We start from the raw sequence: 22826 nt of genomic DNA on the forward strand, positions 1-22826 counted from the left end.
AAAACTTACACCATTGTTGATATACTTTTTTTTTTTTTTTACTTCTGTAAATTCATCTTTTAATGTTCTTTAAAACAGCTCTTTAAAAATTCATGCACTAAATTGTATTTGGCTGTTCAAAGAACTGTACCTTACCTATGTTACTGCGTTAGTGTAATTTTTCTGTATATTTATACATTTATGGTATCTTGTTATGTCTTTATGACATCTATAGTATGTCATTAGTCTTTTCAGACTGTTGTTAGTTAATGTGTTGATTAAAAAATATCACCCAGTCAGTACTGATTAGTGGACATGTTGGAGACTGATAGTCTTGATGATGTAGATTCCAATTAATGTGGGGAATGCACTGCGTTTTTTTTCTCATACCTGAAGTATGTGGAACTCTTAGGTGGAAAATACCTTGCTTTTGGAGATGAGAGCAGAGTTGCGCTAAAAGCAATAAATGCAATGTTGCAGCAGAATTTGGCAAGCGCTCTTCCAAGTGGTAACTTTGAACAGTTGCTGGTGGCTTGCTGGCTTCAAATAGGTACCTAGTCTCAAGGCTGGAAATCGTACCGGAGTGTTGCTGTGTTTGAATTCAGTGAGGCTTGACCTGATTACCACATTTGTCTGGCCCAAGTCTTTTAGTACTGTCACTGCTGCAGATAAATAAAAGGCTTTGAAGGGCAGTCAGACAGATTTTACAGCATGACAAAATACTGTTACTAAGTGCAGTATTGTTTCTTTGAAGCATTCTGCACTTTATATCTAAGTGCAGACGCATACTTGCGCATACAAAGCTCTCCGAAAGAGAAAACTAATCAAACTTCTGTTAATAACTGTTCAGCAATACTGAAGACTTCTGCTCCCTCTAGGCGTGGGGTCTATTTATACAACTGCTTAATTTGTAAATGTGACAGCAAGAGCTGGTGTTAAGCTTGTGACTGTGTCAGATCAAATGTGTGTGTATTGATGGGTCCACATGTTGTACTGAGAAAGTTAAATCTGAGAGCTGGCAGCTTGCGCTTTCCGCTGTAAATCAGTTGCTGCATTTGAATATGAGAGGAGAGAAAGTTATTCCCTGGAAAGCTGGGTTTCAATGACGTCTAAACTGACATAGAAGAGTATCGAAAGCACTGCGCTCCATCCGTGAGACAGGCTGTATAGCTGTGCTGTTGGACTTTGAGGTCCACCCAAGTTTTACAGCTAAACTCCAGCTTCAAGGTCAGAAAGTATGGGTAACTAGATTGCAACCATATTCAAAAGAAATGTGTGCAATAACTTTTGTGTAGGTAGAAAGAAGATAATTTGGAAGGTGAGTATATTCTGAAAGTAGCTGGAAGAGGAGGAGCTCTCACAGGGGCAGTTTAGAAACACAAGTGATGAGATTATTGTCGTGCTGCTAATAAAACTTCCAATCTAGTTGTTTAATACAGATACCCAGCATCTTACTAGGTTGAACTCTGTGATTTTATTTGAGACCTGGTCTCAGGCAAACAGTAGGAGAATAAAGTGTAGAGCTGTATATGATGTATTTCATCTGAAGTGATGCCAAAACTTACTACTTCCCTTGGTATTCACATAGCTGTTTTGAACATATTTCTCTTTTCCCTAAGTGTGTTTAGGTTAGATAAACAGTAATTATGACTATCCTTTTCCAAGTTGACTATATTCATTCATGTTTAATACAAGCATGTAAACTGCTAGTGATTAATGGTATTAAAGATGGTAAAAGGAAAAAGAAGTGTAGCCGCTGTGTCATGGGTCTTCTGTGGTTGTACAACCAAAGTGATGGTAATCTCCGCATTGTTGCTAGACTGAAGACAATTGCCATGACACCATCTTACTACCAGTTTCTATTCTCAGGCTTATTTACCAAGCGAACCCTTCTTCTTCTGTTTCTTGATTTGAGTGTTCCCCTTTTTTTAAGCTCCTCCCACCCAATACAACCCCATTTAACAACCATTTCTGTTAACTTTTGTTCAGGGAAAAAAAATCAGTCAGTCCATGACTGACTGCATTAGATATCACGCATGAATGCCTTTAAAAAAAGAACCAACCAAAAGAAAAACCACCCACAAACAAAAACAGCAAACCAAACTCGACTCTCTTCCAACTTTCACAACTTTATTCCCGTATTTTTAAATTATTAGATTTCGTGTTGATGACATTGCTAACCCTTCTGTAAGGGAAGGCTTGTGGGTTCCTAAAAAGACACGTTAAGGTTTTGTAGTTTTGTTTTCTTGTTTGGGTTTTTTTTCACTTTAAAAGTAAACACAGAGGCATGATTAAGAAATTGAAGGGATATGTGTGCAGATCTAAAGGATTGTAGGCTTCTTGTGTTCAACAAAACTTAAGGGACTTTCATTTTTTAAAATAACTTCCTTTTGTGTTTTGGGTCAGTGATTTCGTTACGGGGGAGGAGGTGTTGGCAGTAGAAATCGCTCTTTGCAGATGTGATGGAGTACCTGCCAGCAATAAAGGAGGGCAGGAATGCTGTTCGGAAATCCAGCGCTGTAACTGTAGCTGCAGCCAGTGCTAATGGGCACTTGTTATGCTTGGTATGTCGATGGAAGTACTGCTCAATCAGGTGAGCAGCTATCAAGTCTACTTCTTTTAATGTTGAATTCAAACACAAGCTCAAATTCCAGAGAAATGTACTAGAAATCTTACTCAATTTTAATCTTTACATTTGTAAAAAAAGGTTTTCAGTGGGAACCGTGGCTGCCTGAATCTACGTTTGTTTGCTATGAAATGTTTTGTTAAATTACCCATTTTCTTTGGGACTGGTCCTACAGTTAATTGACAAGTATGTATGTTTAGGTGGAAAATTGTTTTACACTGAGGAACTGGCAACAAAACCCGATCAAGTCATTGAACGTTGCTGTGTTCGTAACTTCGTTCATTTAAGCCACTAGTTTGCCTAAAATAAAGTCAATTCAAAGTGGGTTTGTTTTAACTTTGTATAAATAGAGGGAGCACTAGTCAGACTGAGTACACAGGAGGCAACTAGTAAATCTCAAACTTAATTCAAACTTACTGCCTTTTTATTGATGCATATGTGATACAAAAATATCCCTGTTTCCCTCTGGTTCGGTATTAAATACAATAGATGGCTGTTACTGGGAAGCCCTCTGGAGTTTTTAATCTCTGTCATGACTCCATTCCATAATGCGTAAAAGTAGCGTTAAAGTTGTGGTTTTTTCCTTTACAAGCGAAAGTGGAATAGTTTAACTCAGTAGAGAAAAATAAGTGGTGGGATGTGACTTATATTTGATACTATAGCAGGTGATCCTCTTCCAAAGACACAGCAGTACCCACTAAATGTCATTATTCTTTATGTGTGTTTGGGCTGTGATTGTGACTTACAGTGAATCTGCATTTGCGTGTTGACATACAGGCATCCTTTTCGTACTGTAGATTATCAGAATCAATGGTGATGTTACTGGGCCTGACTGCTTCCAAAAGTACGTGAGGATTTGTGTGTCACTTTTTCCTTTATGAACTGCACAGAATGCAGTTGCTGTATGCTTTTACAGTAATAACTGTTATTATTGCTCAGTGTATGAGGTTAGCAGTCTAGGAATAAATTTTTATCACAAATTTTCTTAACAGAAGTACGTTTTTTCTTAAGGTGAGGCTGCAGTGCAAACCGGAGATCTGTTGCCATGTAGGATTTGCGGAAGGACTTTCTTTCCAGCAGCACTGGTAAGTGGTATCATTGCTGTTGGCTTTTAGATCTGGTAAGTTCATATGAGAGTTAAGCAATGGTCACTACAGCTAAATAAAGTAGATGTAGATGCTCGGGTTTGGTGGGTTTTTTCCCCCCAAATAATTATTGATTCCAGTTTTCTCAGTTTTGAAACTCCTTAGAAGGAGGCTAATTTTATTTCAGCATCACATCACCTTCTGAAAATACATGCTTCTAAAAGCATCTTCTCTAGGGTCACAGGATCATTCCTTGCTTCTGCAGATGTAAGCCCTAGCATTATGCAGTCTCAGCTAGTAAATGAAGTGTTTTGTTGGCCACCTTCAAAATACTGTGTTCTCCAGACTTAATAGAAACTGGTCTGTCCTTTGAATATGAATTTCAGACACCTCTGATTTGTCTTGCCACTCCATGCAAGTGCTGCCTACCTACCATCAATTTTTTTATTTGCAAGGAACAAATATAGGTGCCTTCTATTTTTCTTCTTCATTGCCCAAGTTTTTGTGACCGTATGTATGCATTTGAGAATTGCTGTAGTTCCGTTTTAAAAGTAATGACTGGCATAAATGTTTGAGTGAAAGCAGTCTGATCTTATTCATTGGGAGCTGGGTCTTGTTTGCTGATTGACATACCAAGAAAGAGGGAAATAACATGTTAATAACTTACGTTTTCAAAACTAAATTCTATATTCTCCTTCTGTTTTTCTTCTGCTTTTAGAAAAAGCATGGACCTATTTGCCAAAAAACTTCTGCCAAGAAAAGGAAGACATTTGATTCTAGCCGACAGAGAGCAGAAGGAACTGATATTCCCACAGTAAAACCTCTTAAGCCACGAGTATGTTATAATTTACTCTGCATATGAACATTTTAGGCAAACTATGTATGCATTATAATAAGGCTTATTTCTGCTGGCAATTCGTGATAACTAGGTCAACTAAGATCTGGAAGAAATCTTAGCTGTAATGTTGTGTACTAAAACAGGGCATGTACTTAGCTTGAAGTAAGAGCTTAAAACATATAAAATTCTTTCTTTTTTGGCTTCTTAGCCAGAACCCCCAAAAAAACCTTCCAACTGGAGACGAAAGCATGAGGAATTTATAGCAACTATACGAGCAGCCAAAGGACTTAATCTTAAAGATGGTGGAAAACTCCCTCCACCACCTCCGCCATCTTATGACCCTGGTATGTTAAACAATTGAGTTCTTTAGAGATTGGGTGGGGTTTTTTTGCTTAATTTGTAAAAAATCGGGTTGGAAAGGAATTTGTTGGAATACAATATTCGCAAGCTCTTGAAGGATGAATACCTGATTATGCCTATGCAAATGCTGGTTGTGGAGTGTGGGTCTGGCTGGCTAGCATCCTTTGTAGCTTTCAAAGCCCATGACTTTGTTTTTAGTGCATTGAAAGGTAGTTGTGGCCAACTAGCAGCTTGCTACCATCTTACAATCTCTAGGCTGGACAAACTGTTCAACACCTTGTTTCTGTCTACAGCAGTGGAAGTGCTCAGAAAGAGCAGGCTACGTTTTTAATTACCTGCTGATGCTGGACACCCACAATCTATCTATATTGTAGGAATACAGGTCTTCAATATTCTTCAAATGTATTCTTTCCCATTTCTTGCTAAATTCACATTTAGTTTCATGTTTGCAGTGTATGCCTGAGTGTGCATGTGATCCTTCTTCATGTGGTGAGCGTACTCGCGTTTTAGGTATGTGAGATGTCTGGGATTTGTATTAACAAGGTCCTTGGTTGCCTTCAGAACTGAGGCTGGGTAAAGTGTTGAAGCAGTGTGATGTGAGGGAGAAGGAAATACACCTTTCAGTTAACTTCTGTGATGTGATAACAGATTGGAGAATGTATTTCTTCATCTCATCCGAAGAGCTAAACCATTTGATCAGCCCTATGGCTATTTTCAGAAAGATTGGGAAAAATGGAAAAAAGCATCTGTTTGCTTCTGCCTGTCTGTGGTCAAGTGAGGATGTGGGTGTTCCCTACCTTGTTTCTCTACAGGAAACGTGTTAGTCCAGTATCAGGGTTGTAACTGTGCGTTCATAGTAAGAAGTGAAGTGGTATTATTCAGCATTCAATACACCCTATCTCTGTCCCTGCTAGTCTTTTCCCTTTAAAAGGAAAGAGTTCTGTGTTAATATTTCCTACTTAATTGCATGCTTTCAGTTTTCAACCAAGCAGTATTGCTGGTTTTTTGCTCTCTTGTTCCACCTTTTCCTTAGAAGTGTGGAATAGCCTCATGATACTAAGAAGGACTTTGTCATGCCATTTGCGTTGAACTGGACTCCGTATGTATACTTATTTTGATAAGTTTGTTTTTTATAAAGCTCACATTGAATCCTAACAGTTCTCCTGGACAGTATGAACAGTACTTCCAGATAGCCAGGTGGCTGGCTGGTGCCAAGCATTTTACAGAAGGCTGAAAGTACAGTCCCTAATTCTTAAAAGAGTTTTATGTTAATCCTCTACGGTCTGATGCATTTGCTTTAGTGGGCTTTGAAAGTCTGCTGTGGGCTAGAAACTTCTTTTCTTTATTATCTAGGGGCTTCCACAGCTGCTTTATGAATCTATTTTGCTTTTTTTAACTTTTCTTTTTTTTTTTTTAACTTTGTTTGGGATTATTTTGTTTCAACCACGTAGATATTATAGTTCTTCTGCTTCTGAGTGTCTGTCTCTTAAGGTGCAGTTCATGTTTGAGTATTCTGGCAGTAATGGAGTTTATGTAGAGTAAATAAATAAATCCTTGTCATTATCACATGAGGTTCCCATGCTGTCACTTCTCTGAAGGATTCCTGTGTTCTTACTGTGTCCTTTGCTCACACTTCTTGGGTCATAGTTCAGAGGCCACTACTTCATTTGACTTACTCAAAATTGTTTGATAATTTAAAGGGATAACTACTTAAGCCAAATCTGCTGCATTTGGAGTAGTAACATGTAATCCAAATCTTATTTTGGATTGTATAACTATAATCTTGGAGGCAGTGACTGTTGAATCTCTTCTCATTTTTTTTCAATATGTTTCTAAAAGCACCTGGGAACATAACAGTTTAACCTGCTTTACCAGTGTCCAGCTCTTTCTGAAGGTGGTATTTACATGGGTTTGAATACTGTAATCTGGGGAATTCAGCGTCCATATGTCTAGGCACTAAAATGTCTATCTGAAACTGCAGTCCAAAGAGTTTACTTCCCCAGGGCAGTGTATTTTAAGGGGTATATTCCCAGCATACAGATGAGAGATCTTTTAGTATCTTAAACATTTACATAGCCTTTCTAGTTTCTCCCCCAACGTTAGTTGTAATATTTCTTGCAAGTAGTACTGTTTGTAATGTGACTAAATTAATCTTGAAAAATAGTAGAGCCACCAATTACCCTGTTCTGCGTGCCTCTATAGCTATCTCCTCATTTTGGCTGGATTTCCACTGATTCTGTTGGGGTTTTTTTATTAGATTTCCAATTTTGGGTTTTTTTAATGATCTTCTCCAGTAGCACGGTTAGTCCTTTCAAAATTGCCAGAGGGAACAGATTTTGTTGTCTTCGGCTATTTGTATGTGAAAGGTTTTAATGCATTTTCATATCTTGAACAAACTGAACTGTGTTTGTGATCTTTTTGTTTGTTTAACCTCACCTCTTCTCCAGTTCTTTCCAGCTGATACCTGTGCCATGTCCATATACCTCTTTGGCCACCTTCTCTGCTGAGTAGCATCTCTGAAAGTGTTTCTGATTTTGCTTAGGTTATTCCTGATCCTCAACCACTCTTCTCATTCTTATTCATCAAACAACGTGTTTTGTGTTACATGTGGACAAATTCTTTTCTCCAGCAATCTGTATTTCATTTTCAGATTTAAGAGGCCTTAATTTTCTCTGGGGGTGGGGCTGGGACTGGTGCTTAAAAGACTTTAAAACACTTTTGTTTAAAACACATTATTAATGTTAAGCTTTTATGTTTTTAAGATTACATCCAGTGTCCATATTGTCAGAGGAGATTTAATGAAAATGCAGCTGACAGACACATCAATTTCTGTAAAGAACAAGCAGCACGTATTACTAATAAGGGGAAATTGGCAGCTGATACCAAAGGGAAGCTTCCTACTCGAACACAGGTGAACTACAACATTTTCTTAGCTTGTAGCTTGCATTCGACATCAAATCAAGCTTGTTCAATAGTGTGTTGCTCTTAAATGAAATGAACTATTTTATTCTGTATTTTTATTATTTGTGCTAGGCTGAAATTAGACACTAAGCATGGAAGATGTTTTTGCTTTCTTATGAGAGTTGCAGAGATCCATTAAGTCAGATGGCAGCAGTTGCAAAGCCAAAACCAGTTATAAATGTAATTCAGAGATTTGTGAAAATGACAGGTAAGGGTAGCAGCAGGAAGTAGAGATGCAGTATTTGTAAAGAAAGTTAGATTTCTGTTGTGCAAGTCTTCTGAGTCTAATTCAAGACTGTTCCTTAAGTGAGCAAGCAAAGGTACATGAGTACAGGATAACTGACAGCAATATTTTGACTAACTAGAGGCTTAAAGAAATTCGTGTGTTTTAAGGTAAGAGCTGTAGTAGTTAACTGATAATGGAAACAAAGGATTAAAGCATACGTGTGTGTTCATTTGCTGGTAATGCTCTCTTTTTCTGGTAGCTGTGAATAGTTAAACAGACATAAGCAGTTACTTAGTGGTTCTTGCACTGTGTTCTGAATAGGTACTGGGACTGGTCCAGAGCACACAGGTGAAAGTAAGATCTGAAAGACAAAAATGGTCCTGCCCTTGAATATTCTTTTTATAATTAACTGGTAATCAGGTGATAATGTGAATCTCAAGAGACAGCTATGGAAAAAGATGAGAAAAGCTGTAGAAAAGCAGAAAATACACAGAGACATATGGGTAAATGAAAAAACAAAACCACTGGGATAATCTTTCCTGCTAGTATCATCTGTACGTATAGGAGAGCAGACTAACGGAAAGCATTTGCATGATCCTGTACCAGAAACAGTTTACCTAGTAGGTATCGTCGTCTGTTCCCACACTACCCGAGATAACTACCTGTCATGTTACATAGATAGTTTGATTTAATTGCTTAAATTTCTAGGTTGTATTTTGTTACAGTACAAACCTGCTGCAGTTAAGAAGATGCCTTCTGTAGGGTCAGCGCCACCATCATCATCATCATCACGCTTACCACAGCCAAGTGGCGTTAGCAAAACTGTTGTAGGTATGAAAAGAATGTTATGAACTTTCCATTTCCTTTCTAAATATTAGTTCGCAAACTATGCAGTAAAAGTAGTATAATTTTAATAGCTGGAAAGATTTCTACAGCATTGCCCAATGATTTAAACTGACAAAGTAAAAAAAACTTACAAGAGGAGTTCAGTGTTACATACATGGGTGCATAAGATGGTATCTATTCTTCATAATACATTTTTTTTGCATGTGACCTGATTTTTTTTCTTACTTACACATGATGGTTATGTACTTCATTGTTGAAATTGATATAGTAGTTTGTAAAAACCGTTGTAAAGTAAAGTTGGAAGAGGCACTGATTGGCATCTATCCAACAAGACTCTTGAGCACATAGGATTCTCTTCTGGTTTATTTATCAGGTCAAATTAGGGTTTTTTCTGCATTGAACCTGCAAAATCGTTCTGTATAGTAATGCATAATTGTATCAAATACTGATCTCTCACCTGAGATTCTTCTGTTGCTTAATTCTGTAGCTAATTTGTATGCTGAATATGATAATGAAATGGTGAAAATACATGGTCATTCCATGTATATTATAATTATGCAAACACCGGTCTTAACCTGATTGCAGATATCATCAGATATCAGACATCTTCTGTTTGTACATACTTTAACATTCTAAGCTGATTTTCGTTCCTTTTTCTTTCTGAAGAAAGTAATTGAGATCTGTTTTGTTAGAATAGAACATGATGTCTCAGTTGCATGTTTTCTGTAAATTTCTGAAATGTCTGCTTTTTCCTAGTATCTTGACACTTGTTCATATCTTGATATTTCTAAAATTCTTGTTTTGAATTTTACAATAAAAAAATGTATAGTGAACTCTATCATTCCAGCAGCAATATCTCACATTTTCTTATATTTCCACACTTGCTTTCAACTGCAAGGTGCCTCTTCAAGTAAAGCACTATCTTCGTCTGGATCCAGTGGGAGCAAAATTCAGACGTTGTCACCAGCTCATAAAAACTCATTGGGAATGGTGAACCCACAAGCAGGGTAAGTTTCCATTTAATGTTGTCATTTATGCTTTATTTCATATTGATGTTGTGCTAGCTCTAGAAGTCTCTGGGTCTGTTTCACTTGCTGCCTTTTTTTTTTTTTTCCTGTGAGCTTCAGAAGTGCAGTGTTTTGAATTTATTGTTTATTTATAAACACAGTTAATGTTTAAGGGACCTTGGAGTAGGCAAGGATACATTTTCTAATGTTAGAGTAACTACAAAGGAGGTCCAGTGATAAAAATAGAAAGTAGATTAAAAAGTTATAGAATACGCAGAAGTGATTTGAGCTATAATTTTTTTTTTTAATTGTAAAGTTGAAGAGACTTAAAAAAGGAAAAAACGTTAGGCATAATTTCCTGCAATTTGTGGAAGTAAGAGGCCTCTGCTATAGACCACAAGCCAATTGTGACAGGATCTTCCTTCTTAACACAAAAGGGCAGATACTTCCCGTCTTCCCTTTCCTGTCTTAAAATACTCAAGAGACAACAAATGAATGAGAACAAATAAGGCAATGGAAACCAGTGCCTTACAACAGCAACAAGAAGTGGTAGATGTAGATTAGTGGGGTTCGGTGAAAGCGCTGAAGTGGTCAAGGCTGTTACTGACATTTTGGAGGGGGTCAGTCAGTGCGCACTATCTCAAAGAAGAAATGTATGAAAAGGATTGAAGAAACGTGGTGCAACTTTAGAGAAGTTTGAGGAGCACCAAGGAGCACTGAGAGAAAACAAAAAATATAACAGGGTGATTGCAGTTATAACATTGATTGAAGATTTATTCCTATAAAAATGAGTATCAGATTGGTGAAAGCTGTATAAGGTGAGGAGGCACAGGTTTTGGTCTTCATTTCTTAACAATAAAGTTCTATTTAATTCTACCAGTCAGTTGCTCACTGTTTTTACTGTTTTGTATTCTGTGGTCTTCCATTTTCTTGTCTGAAGCTTGGAGGAAGAATAGTGACATGACCAAGCCAAATATCAGTGTCATGGATGAAATATTTTGACAGTTATGATTTAGCAGCAATTCAAAAGTTATTAATGGTGTGAAATAGATCAAAAGGTTGAGTTTTAGCAGCACTGAATCATTAACTGATTTAAAGATTAACAGGGTAATTTAGTAGAATATATTACCATTAAAACAGCGACTTAATTACAGATTTGAGAATGACAAGATTCACACTAACTTAAAACACAAACACAGACAGACAGATAAGCACATAGATGGGTAGAGGGGTGGAGACGAGAGGCTAGCCTATGGTGAGAATTTCCTTTTCTGAGTTTCAGGTATTCACAATACATCGGCATCTCTCAGTGGGCGATGACTGAGTCTTGAGAAAGACCAGTCGTCAGCAATGCCAGAGAGGTGTCCCAAGTTGGGTTGAGGTGCTGGCCACAGCCCGCTGCAACCCAGGAGAGCTCAAGGGTCTCACTTGGAGTTGCTATTTACAGGGTCCAAAATAATTGACTTTCGTCAGGTCCTTCTCCATCTCGGCCCTGCTTGGATGATGTAATGTTCTCATACTTCCCACGAGTTGCATAGGCCCAGAACTCACTGGATCTTGGAGTCCTGGTATCTCTCCCTTTGTGCTACAACCCAGGTACAGGTGTTCAAGGCCTGTTGGTCGCTGTTGTTCTTCAAATAACAGGGTAGGCAGGCGGCAGCCATGGGAAGGGGGAGCCTTAGCGCTCTGGTGTGCTGCCTCGTACAGTCCATACCTGACTTGCCCCGGATTGGTATGCGGCCCAGGGAGGGGACATCACATCAAGTACCAAGGGGCGCGGAATCATAGTACCACAAGCACTTGATCTGTTGAGAGATGTTTCCACAGGTTCTCTCTGTTCACACGTGCTGGCAGCTGCAAATGGACGACTTCTGGTTGGCCTAGCTTTGAGGTGGTGATCTGCTGAGAGGCAGTGAATGTTAGCTTGGCTTATAACCTCACTTAATTGCCTACATGATTTCCAGTTTTTAAGAGTATGGATGTGATGAATGCGTTTCCGCCTGCAGTCCTTCTCACTTCTCTGCTCTAAACAAATTTGTGTTCTCATCTTTGCTAACCGGTCCTTATGATTTCTTGCTGGTCATAATAACCAGTTTTCTCACAGATGGCTGTTAGATGTGTCTCTTTGCCAAGTGTTGTACCTGAGACCTGGCAATTCTTTCTTTTAGCTACTTTGCGTTCACTTCTGAGGAGTTTGCCAGGGGTTACGTTGAAGCAAAGAGGAGTAGGAGCAGTTGCAACATGGAAGAGTTAGGTGCCTCAAATGGGTCACTAGTGACAATTTAGGCCTTAATCATCTCAGCCTTCGTATTGGAGTGTGAGGGGGAAATAAGTAAGGTTCCATTGAAATACCTACAAAATTATATCGGAGCAGGGATTGAGACACTGACAGTCAACATCCTAAGTCAGAGAGTGAGAATAGTTAATACTGTAGCAACACAGATTTTAAGCATTGAAACATCTTATAATTTAGGCTATAGCTAATTGCAGATAGAATTATTTTATAGAATAAAAGTGCTTTTAAAATTTTATAAAAATAATCTTCATTAGGGTGGAACAAGATGTATTTCTTTTGCTACATTTACAATTTAGGCAGTAAAATGACAAGCCATAGCATGAGATCTGGGATTCTGTTGTACCGAAGTCAGGCAGAGCTTGTGCTGTAAGATGTCATGCTCTTCCTTAGGAGTGGTCAGTGAAGTGGTTTACTGAGCACAGTGTTTCACGTGTATTGTTTTACGGGCAGTCTTTCGAATGGAATGTTAAGCAATCCTGTGATTTTTTTTTTGTTGTTGTTGTTTTTTTTTTTTAGTTTTTTTTTTTTTCCTTGGCAAATATTTCAAAGCCTACATACTTTTTTGGCTGGGTTACATCCCAGTTTTTGCTGTAAGAAACAAGCTCCTGCAGTTTTCAGTAAAGGGAAACTCTAAATTTTGGGCGTTTTTACATATTGATTAAGTAAAACCATATATTTTTGTCTGGGTGGCTGTAATTCCAGGTTTAACAGAGAGGTAGTGAAGCTCAATAGTAGAATTACAATTATATTGTGCAATATCAAGGATGAATTATATGTATGTTGGAGGGGGGCGATTTAATCAGACACTGCTTTCTGTAGAATAATGGTACCGGTTCTCTCTGATGGATGTGCAAAGGGGCGAGAAATGACTCTGCTGGCTAATGTTAACAGCCAGAAGTGATTAAAATGCACAGGCGTGCAGTTTCCCTCTTGCTCTTCAGGTGGCACTCTTGAACTGCTGCTGCCTGAAACTGTTAATAGTGACAGGCACGTGAAGCTGTTCCTGCGTTTGTGTTAAAGGCAAAGGGGAAACCGAACTGGGTCTCTAAGGTGTTTGGTTCTGGAAAAGAAAGACTCTTGAAATTCATTTCATATGAAGTTCAACTTCAATATTGCAGTATACATTCTTGTTTTGTATGAGCAGAATGTTAGGAACTCCCTTATTTTAAGTCATTTTTGCTATGCTGTTGCTTTTTTTTTAATTTGAATGCTCCTATTCTGCTCCCCTAGTAAAGGACTACTGAGAGAGCATACCACAGCATCATCAACGTAAACTAGGTTAGCGTTAGGGAGGCTGACTTGGTACACCTAGATCGGGATGTGTCAGCTGAGCTCTGCTGTGGCAGTTTTCTTTTCCTGCCTGGGTGGAGTAAGAGCACAGCTGGTTTATACGTCTTAATGGAAGCGAAGCGTAAGGGCATCATTTCTGAGTCCTAGAGAATTAAGCGAGAGTGCAAGAGTAGCGTGTGAGACTGTAATGTAGTTAGTAGGAAAACCTTCATTCACTTGCATGAAAATCAGATTTCATCATCTTGATGTTGAAAAACTGGGAAAAGGAAAATTAATTCTATATAAGTTGTAGTTAGGCTTATGTTTTGATAGTAAATCGTGTTAAGATCATAAGTTTGATATATATATTTTCTAAGAGTGCATTTCTTGAGGGGTAGGGCAGTTTTAGTAAGCTGTCAGATCTTCAGGAGAAAATATTAGTAGGTGGTTTTTCCTATCCTAAGGCTAAGAAAACAGGCAAAACTCCACCACTACATGCAAACTCTTCTGCCTAGCAGAACGTGACACCACTGCTTGTGGCCAGCCAGGGATCTTTTGCATGTACAGATTAATGGTCTATGCATGCTTCATTTATGAACAGTATTTTTAAATTTTTTTTTTACTGGGACTTGAAAAATTACATGATGTTTTTCAATATAGCAAATGAACCCTTAGAAATTACTTTGTTATTTTATTTTGGGGATAAAGCATACTATTTAATGTTAAGCTGATCAAAGTTACGCCTTTTGGGAGTCATGTCTGTTAATGACACATGCAGTACTGTCTTGCAGCTGAAATCCAATATGAATGGCACACCTAACCGGTATCAGTACCTTTTAAACTCCACTTACATATTTGCCATACAGAATGTGTAGCCTTTAAAAACATTATATTTTTAAAATAGCTTGCTCTTTTTGTTAATACTATTACTTACACAGCTTTGTTCAGTGAAATCAAGGTAAATAACAAGTTGTCTTGGTGGTCTTTGCATTTCAGAAGATTTGTATGGTTGTGCTTATTTCTATTAGTAAATGAAAAGGCTGTCAGCTTTGGGGTTTTTGTTTTTTGAAGTGTGGAAGAATGCTGTAGTGCTTTATTTTGGCAGTATCATGACTGCTTCTAGGTTATTGTCTTCAGTATTCTACGCTATAGGTGCCTGGAGTTCGCAGATTACGTTGATAAAGGCTCAGAAAAGAGCTAAGAAAGTCATGATAGGTTGGAGTATTTGACTTGTAGTGTCAAAGACCTCAGTCTTGATTCTCAGTCCTTGGGAAATATGTCAAGAGTGTATATTTCGTCAAACAGGAATTGATTAAGCATTTCCTGAGTTAATTAGTTTGAACTATAACATCTGTTTGGGAAGAGGAGTGGGAAGAGGAACTCTAGGGGAGCTTATTTGACAGCCTGCATTATTTGAGGCTAAATTGTCAAGACTAAAATCTGTGTTCCCTGCTGACTTGATAGTGAATGTACATCATTTAGCATTGTTGAATTTTGGTTTCTTATGGGCAGATTTCCTTTGATGCTTTAAAGATGTAACATGGATTGCAAGGTTCACACCGGAAGCTTCCCAAAAAACAAATTCTGTAGCCAGCTTCATAGGTTCTGCCTTTTAATACGATGTTATTGTAGGAAGAGTATGAAAAGTAGTGTGATATGGGTGTTAGAGATACACAAACGCCTTTTGTTTCAATATATTAAAAGCTATATTGAAAGTAATGTTTCCTTGACATATTATTTTATGTTGTAAATTACTGTTTAGTAATTTTCCTGGCATTGTAGTTTATTAGGGTTGTATGACAAGAATCAAGAATCAGAAAAGTGCACAGTAACTTAATGAAATTATTTCAGTGTGAGGGTGTGTTTGGTTTTGCTTGTTTGTTTTTTCCTCATGACTTCTGTTTAGGGGTGGGAGGCTTACAGAAGAGTTAAGCTTCAGCTACCCAGACATTTCCATCAATCTTGCTTGGTTTGTTTCTTTATAGTTCTTTAATTTCAGAAAGATCACTAAAAATACTCTTTAAGTGTCAGGGTGAAGTTACTAGGCTTATTTTGAGAAGAAACAACTTCTGTTACATTAGGAGTGGATATATAATGGGCTTTTTGCAGGTTTTACTGTAATATTTAAGATTATAAAAATGCAGAACTTTACTTGAAGACCTAATTTTTCTAATGTAAGTTGTGATTTCTCAAAGGCTACAGTTGTGCTTATGTGTGGGAGGGATGGTGTTATGTTTTGTTGTTGGTTTGTTTTTTTATTTAATTAATGTTTTTTAAATACTATTTTTGATTTATTCATTTTGGTTTGCAAATGTTATCCATAATAATAAAAAAAGTCTTGAAGAATTGCTGGTGTGTATAGTACTGTCTATTGTGGGTGGGGTTTTTGATATTAAAGCAAAGTTGTTTTTCTTTCAGGCTTTGCTCTGTTCTTTTCTCATCTCCATAGAAGAAAAGAGAATGCAAGGCATGTTATTTTCTCTGAGAACAGTGTTCAGCCTTTACAAAAAAAAAAAAAAAAAAAAGAAAGAAAAAGGAAAAATTTTCCTTTTTGCTAATTCTGAAGTTAAGGAGGCTTGTACTTACATCTCTGTTATTTTTCTAATACCTTAATAAAGTTACTATGACTTTTAATTATGAGCTCCCTTTTCTAGATATAAGTTTGACATTAGAAAAGCTATTCTTAAAAGAAGAAAGGCCAAATGTGAGTGCATTGTGCAGATTGTGATGATAACTGGCATTAGTTTTTTTGTTCTGTTTAAAAAAGAATTAAAAAAAAAATGCACTGGACACATAATCCAAACAAAAGTCTATGAAATCATCTGTTTGGATTATTAAAGTCTGATTTGTACATTTATTTTTTTTTGTCAATGGGAATTCTTTGGGAATATAAGTATTTAATTGTGAGTATTTTAATGGTTTTTGCGATAATTTGAATAGCAATCTAGCAACCTCCTTATGAGTACCCCTTTATATATTTTAGTAGTAAGATGGAGAAGTTAGGCCCACCACTGCGAACTGGAAGAGATGTGCAAAGGTTTTATGACACTGACACAAAAACAGACAGTACCATCAAAAGACCAAATGAGTTGTTGCCTATAAAGAAGTAACTATTACAAATCAGCGGGGTTTATCTGTTTTGCAGAAAGGTTCCTCCAGAGCATTGGAATAGGAACAGTGTGACCTTGACAGGCATCTACTGCCCAGTATGTCTTCAATATAAATGCTGTTTGGAGTATATGATATAATTAGTATAAGTATCTGTTTCATGCTAGGTACACAGCTTTGTAGTAGGATGGGAAAGATGAAGACTTTTCTCAGGTTTGATTTCTTCTGTCACTGATTGTGGACTGAGAGTCATGAACTTCTATCTCTGTAAACCTGAGATGAAACTGAATTTGCATGATGTAAAGCTGAAGTAAGCATTTGAGCCTGCTAACTGTACAAATACCTGCCTTACAGGCAAAAGTTTTATGACACAGTGATTTTATTGTCTTAAATATAGTCTCTTAAATAAAAATTCTCTTAAAGTCAAATATTTATGTATCTCCTACTTCTATCAGTTAGCTGTGGTCCAAGAATGTAAGCAAGGCAGGCTCTCTAATGAGAGGTAAAGTCTTCTATTGAGTCCAGCTTGTCTCATGTAAAGTCTTCTGAATATTCAGCAAATTTAAGATCCAAATTTTGAAGAAAGGGTATTCCAATCTTTCAAAAATGAAATAGATACTATATTGTAGTTAAGCCTTTGACATAACGTAAAAGATGCCAAATTCAAATGGGCTGATTCTTCATAAACAATGCCTTAAAGTGTATTGCAAAGGAGAAATTAGTAATGAATTATCCATGGACATGGAATGTAATGCTTTAAATAGCGGAAATGTGTCTAAATCTCTTAATGCTGTTTTAGTGTTGCAACCAAAGCCAAAGTACCTTTGAGACAGGGCTGGTATATTTGAACTTGGGTTTCTACTTGAAGAAGCAAAAGGGGTGAAAGGGCGGGGAGAGAGAGACGAAGCTCTTTTTAGACAAACAGAATTGTTGTTGTTCCTTTGCGTGTTTGGTTAGAGCTATACATCCTGTGAACCATCAAAAATTAGGTCAATTTTTCATTTTATAATACCAATACTAAGATTGAGAATTTGGCTTCATGAGTTACTAAACATGCTTACAATAGCCCCTGTCCTTAAAGCAGTGATAGTTGGTTTTTCTTCTTGAGAGTACTTAAAGCTTTAAGAGTATAGGCACTTATTCTGCTCTTTGTAACATCACTGGGTTTTTTCGGTTGTTCACTGAGTTAATGAATTAAATCTGCCTTCCCTGCGGGAGGTTATTGAATATGTTATGTGCCAGCAGCATTTGACAAGTGTGACTGGCTACTAGCCATTGCTAAATTCAGCATAGCAGCGCGGATAGTCACAGTTTATGGCAAAGATTTCTGGACTTTGGCGTGTATGCCATTAGTCATAAGGAACTTATGATTTTGCACAGAACTATGAGCTGTTGTGGGTGATGGTGATAGCTATCAAGAATATCTGAAAACTCCCTGTCTATAAAGCAAGCTTGATATTTCAGTATTTTATGGCAAAATCCAACCAAATTGTGAATGTGTAAATAGAAAAAAAACAAGCTGCTTTTACAAATTTCTTTCATTTTTTCATATTGCAAGCAGTGGTAATTCAACTAAATGTACAACATGAGCTGCTTTAGGAAAGGAAGTCCGCTTCAGTCTTCATTTCTTTTGAAACTGAGAATGGGTAATAAATGTCTTTAAAGGTATGTCCAGATTTTAAGAGTTCAAGGCGACATTGGTACACAGCCTCACCTGCTGTCAGGCTCCATTAATACTTCACGTGATACAACTTAAAACAGGGATTTATATGGCTTTGCAAAAACAAAACAGAACAATGCAACCAAGCAGAAAAAATCCAGTAGAACTGGACGAGTAGATAGAAGTGGCAGAGGTTGGACAGATCAGAAGAGACCAAGCTGTGGTGGCAAAAGTTGAGATAATCAAGACTGACTTTGTTGGAAGATATCTGTCTCTAGAGATCAGATTGCATCTTAAGGGTGCGATTTCAAGATTTGTCATCAAATACACATGAAACATGATGCTAATTGTGTGTCTGGGATGAATAAAGTTGCAGACAGTGGTAGCCTGCTACTTCTGTTGATTCACTCATCAAAAATGGCAGAAGTCATTCCAGTTAATTATAAGACTCATGTTGAAGTTTCTAGTCTCAAAATAGATTTGGTTTTTTCTGTATTTTTAGAAGACTAATTGGGGAAAAAGATCTGCAGGAATTAATGCAGAAAGCTATGTTTAAACTCTTCTGAATTAAGATGGTCTGTTAAACCTTTAATAAATGATGTTTTATCTGTTCATGGGACTCTGCCTCCCTCAATAGACAGGGTGGGCAGTGCACTTTCACTGTGGCTTTTCAGGGTTTTCTTTGGCGGGGTCTTTTAGTGGTTTCCCCCTGCCCCCCCCCCCCCCCCCCCCCCCCCCCCGCCAGGTTCAACCAGTGGTCTCTATGGTGTACTAGACACCATACAAATCATGTTTAAGACCCTGATTTCTGGGAAATTTCTCTAGTGTACACCTAGTATTAAAGCATCAGGTGAATTTTCCGAGTACGTAGTGAGATGAGCATATATGATACATGTTTGAGAGAACTCAACAGTTGAGATACATGCTTGAGAGAACAGCGGACAATTTTTCATGTTAATTTGTTTCAAATATCTAGGACTCCTTGCATCGTGTTCAAAAATGATTGATTCAAATTACACCTGAAGAGATTTCTGTTTAAGAAATTAATGCTGTTAGTTTTGAAATAGTAGTATGTTGGTCCCAAGCTGAAATTCCAGGAAAAGAATGGGGCAGTAATAGTTTTGAAAAGTGTGTTTTAAATTAGTTGGAGTTGTCTAAACAGGAATTGAGACACAATTCTGTTCTTTGCATCATTGTCTGATCATCCCTGATGATCCATACCATCTGTGTCTAGAACTGAGTTTTTCTTTATATGCTTTTCTAGCTTCCATTACAAGTAAACAGTCCAGTATGTTCTTTCCACTGTTGAGCTCTAATGAATTTTACTCAGTTACAAGCAAAGGTCTCTCTTCAGTGTAAAACAAGTTGGAGGAAGTAACACAAGATAGAGTATTTCACATCTGTACTATTGTGCATACTTGAAACGGTGTAATTTAGGTTACATTTAGAATTTTTATCCTGAAGTTCTGTGACTTCTGAAAGACTGACATAACTTTTAATAGGTTTTGAGTCTGATATAACTTTATGTAGTGGTTTTCAATCTGCACAGCATTTCTTAAAAAGTAAAACCATCTTTATAATTTTGCTAAATAAGAGGGCAGACAGGAAGACTAATGGAGCAGGCTGACATGATGCAAAGTACTGTTGATGCTTCCACAGTACTGTTGCATGTAGAAACCATTCTTGTTAATCTTAATGCTTTAGTTAGATATAGTTTCACTTGATTTAATCTTAAATTTAGTTCCCGATTTCCAATTCTATGCTTAATCATTTGATCACTTTTCCACTGAAGTGTTTAAGTGATGGAAGGAGCTGAAAAGCTGTCTTTAGCCTGCGCTCATAACATGGAGGAAGAAATGTTTTATGCAACATGTCTACGAGTTATTACGTTGTTCCTTGGTTGTGTCAGTGTTGACATTTGAAGATACTGGAGTTGAATGCATTTCCTTATATATAGTTTGAAAACCAAACCAAGGCTAAGTTATTTATAATTCTGAAAGGAGCAGTTAGGTTCATTTGAAGGGAAGAAAGGAAAAAAAAAAAAATCACTTTGAGTGTTTGTTGCTGATTGTGCTCTTGGTGACTAATTTTTTTTAAATGGAGTCTTGTTTTCTTTTTTTTTAATGTCTGTGAGCCAGTCCCAAATTAAATTTCATTTATGCATCGGTGTCCAAGAACAGAAAAACTTGGTGGGTTTCCTATCTCTTTCTTGGTGCTACTCATATTTTTCAGGGGATTCTTATGTTTCTCTGCTCATCAAAGCAAGCAGTGAGATGTTCTGTGTGTTTAGGGTGTGCTGTTCCTTGCACACTGGCTTCTCATAAAACCCACAAACCTTGAGGAAAGCAGCTTTCACAGCTACGTGTTCATACTATTGAAGCCAACTTTAAGAACACTGTGACAAGCTAGAAGAAAATTAGGCCCTAATGCCTAGCTGGTTAGACTTTCTTTTCTCTCTTCTATTTACATTTATAGATATATTTATGCTTTGAAGAAAGAGGATCTACAGCATTATGTGAGAAGTATGCATCATAAGTAAAGTCTGTGGCTATGAAGGAAAAAGTCTTGTGACTCACATGTTGGTCACAAAATACTGAGATTTCATGATGTTTGTCACAAAATATTGAGGCTATGGTATCCTTTCTACATTTTTTTTAAACTATGAAGACCTGCAGTCAGCTGCTCTCTATTTTCTCTGGAAGCCCTGCCAGTCCTAAGAAGCGACTTGTAGTCTGTCAAGGTAGTCACTAAACAACCAGTAGTGCAGGATCTACCTGTATTTTGGTGTGACAGCAAGTGAAAAACATGAACAGTAAGGGACTTACTATTTCATTTAGCTCATCGTTGTAAGAGTCAAGTCATATTCAGTCCAAACCAGACAAGTGCATGCCAAAGCTCTTCTGTCTGCTCTTGGTAGGAAATAAGTTCTATTTTTCATGCAATTAATTGATGTGTAGATTCTTGAACTCATTTTTTTGTATCATTTGTAAATGCATATTCTTGTGTATATTTCTCTGCTTGTATAAATCATCAGATACTTATTCTGTTTCAGAGGTGCAACAAAAACACGGACATCAACCCCTCCTAGTGTGGCAAGAACCATGAGCACAGGTGCTCTAACAAACAAAAGAAAAACTGGCAATTCAGACGGTTACTCAAGGTAGCTTTTACTTTGTGGATTTTGTCAGCAATAGAACCTTCTTTAAAGGGGAGTACTTACTACAAAAGAAGTTGGGGAAAATATCGTTCTCTGCAGTTAATGCATAACTTTTGGTCAATATTATTTGGCATGTTTAAGATACTCAATGTATTTTGCGTATTTATCACCTAACAGAAAACCTTTGTCATCAGTTGTCTCAAAGGTGCACAAAAGACAGTGTTAGAAGTGTCAAAAACTTCTTAGGAGCTGCTGAAAAAATTAGTGAACAGCCTTCTAAATGGGAAGTGAGTGGTTCTGTTGGAATCGAGTGAATTTGCACACAACTTGTCTGTCATCTGCCCTCTTAAGAGTAGGATGAAAATTGTATTGCTGCTTCAGCCTTTCTTGTTCTGACAAGCTACATCTTAAGTTTTCATGCTGCTAAAATTTTGGCATTTTTTGCTTTCTTGCAGGGAAGGTGGGTATCTGGAGATAAGTAGGGGAGTCTGGGTAGAGTTGTAAGGTATACCACTGTAAATAAATAGGAAGTGTAAGTATGAAAATGACAGTAACAGTATCAGTAATAATGCACTGCAAGGATTAGAATAATTTTGTATCAAGTTATACTGAACTGAGTTACAGAGGATGTTCTTTATCTGGGGATTTTCAGGTACGATGGTAAAATTGGTTATGACAGTGGAGACTACCCGTCCTCAGTCAATGGAGGAAGTTCGAAAAGCAGTGAAGGAAATTCACCTGTACAGTTGTCAAAGTTCTGCCATGAATGTGGAACAAGGTATCCAGTGGAATGGGCGAAGTTTTGCTGTGAGTGTGGAATTCGAAGAATGGTTGTGTGAACACATTCTTCAAAGCAAAGAAAGAAATTGAGAAATCGCAAGCATCTGCTATGTACTGCTGCATGGAAAGCTAGAGCACACCTTCCAGTTAGACTTCATGCTGCAAACATGTTGAAAGATCATATTGTAATTTTCTGAGTGCAATCCTCTGGTTACACAGTTATTTATGAACAAATATATATACTGTATATAAAACCAGCAGGTACCTAAAACTGTGCCATTGAAGGAAATACTCTTTAATCTCTGTCAGAAATATTTAAAATTAAGGTAAAAATGTGTTAAGTAACTTAGGTAGCAGAAGTGGTTCAATGTTATTTTTTTTGTGAATCCTACTAGATAAAGGATTATTTAAATGACTTGTGTAGGGTAATACTTACCCACAGGGAACTAGCCATGAAGAGCTTGGGTTTCAAAAGTTTCTCTGTGGGGGTTTTCCTTCATATGTGACAGTAACTTGGATGCTGTATTCCAAGTGAAAACAACATGAGCAACTCCTTACAAATTCCTAGTTAAAGGTGCAAAAAGTCTGGATCCCTTTCAACTCTTTATTATCCTAATTGGACTTGGCA

At 37.3% G+C, this 22826-nt stretch overlaps 1 protein-coding gene across 1 annotated transcript; it reads left to right on the forward strand.

Moving 5' to 3' along the window:
* Positions 1 to 432: 432 nt before the first annotated feature.
* Positions 433 to 22257, forward strand: ZC2HC1A (zinc finger C2HC-type containing 1A). The gene is made up of 9 exons (XM_086466013.1): positions 433 to 529; positions 3617 to 3690; positions 4409 to 4525; positions 4737 to 4872; positions 7651 to 7799; positions 8801 to 8906; positions 9820 to 9928; positions 21314 to 21421; positions 22071 to 22257. The coding sequence occupies exons 1-9, from the start codon at positions 451 to 453 to the stop codon at positions 22255 to 22257; spliced, it is 1065 nt and encodes a 354-aa protein (XP_086322139.1). The 5' UTR covers positions 433 to 450.
* Positions 22258 to 22826: the final 569 nt, after the last annotated feature.

Source organism: Leptosomus discolor, chromosome 5 (assembly GCF_034619465.1).
Source record: "Leptosomus discolor isolate bLepDis1 chromosome 5, bLepDis1.hap2, whole genome shotgun sequence".
Taxonomy (NCBI): Eukaryota; Metazoa; Chordata; class Aves; order Leptosomiformes; family Leptosomidae; genus Leptosomus; species Leptosomus discolor.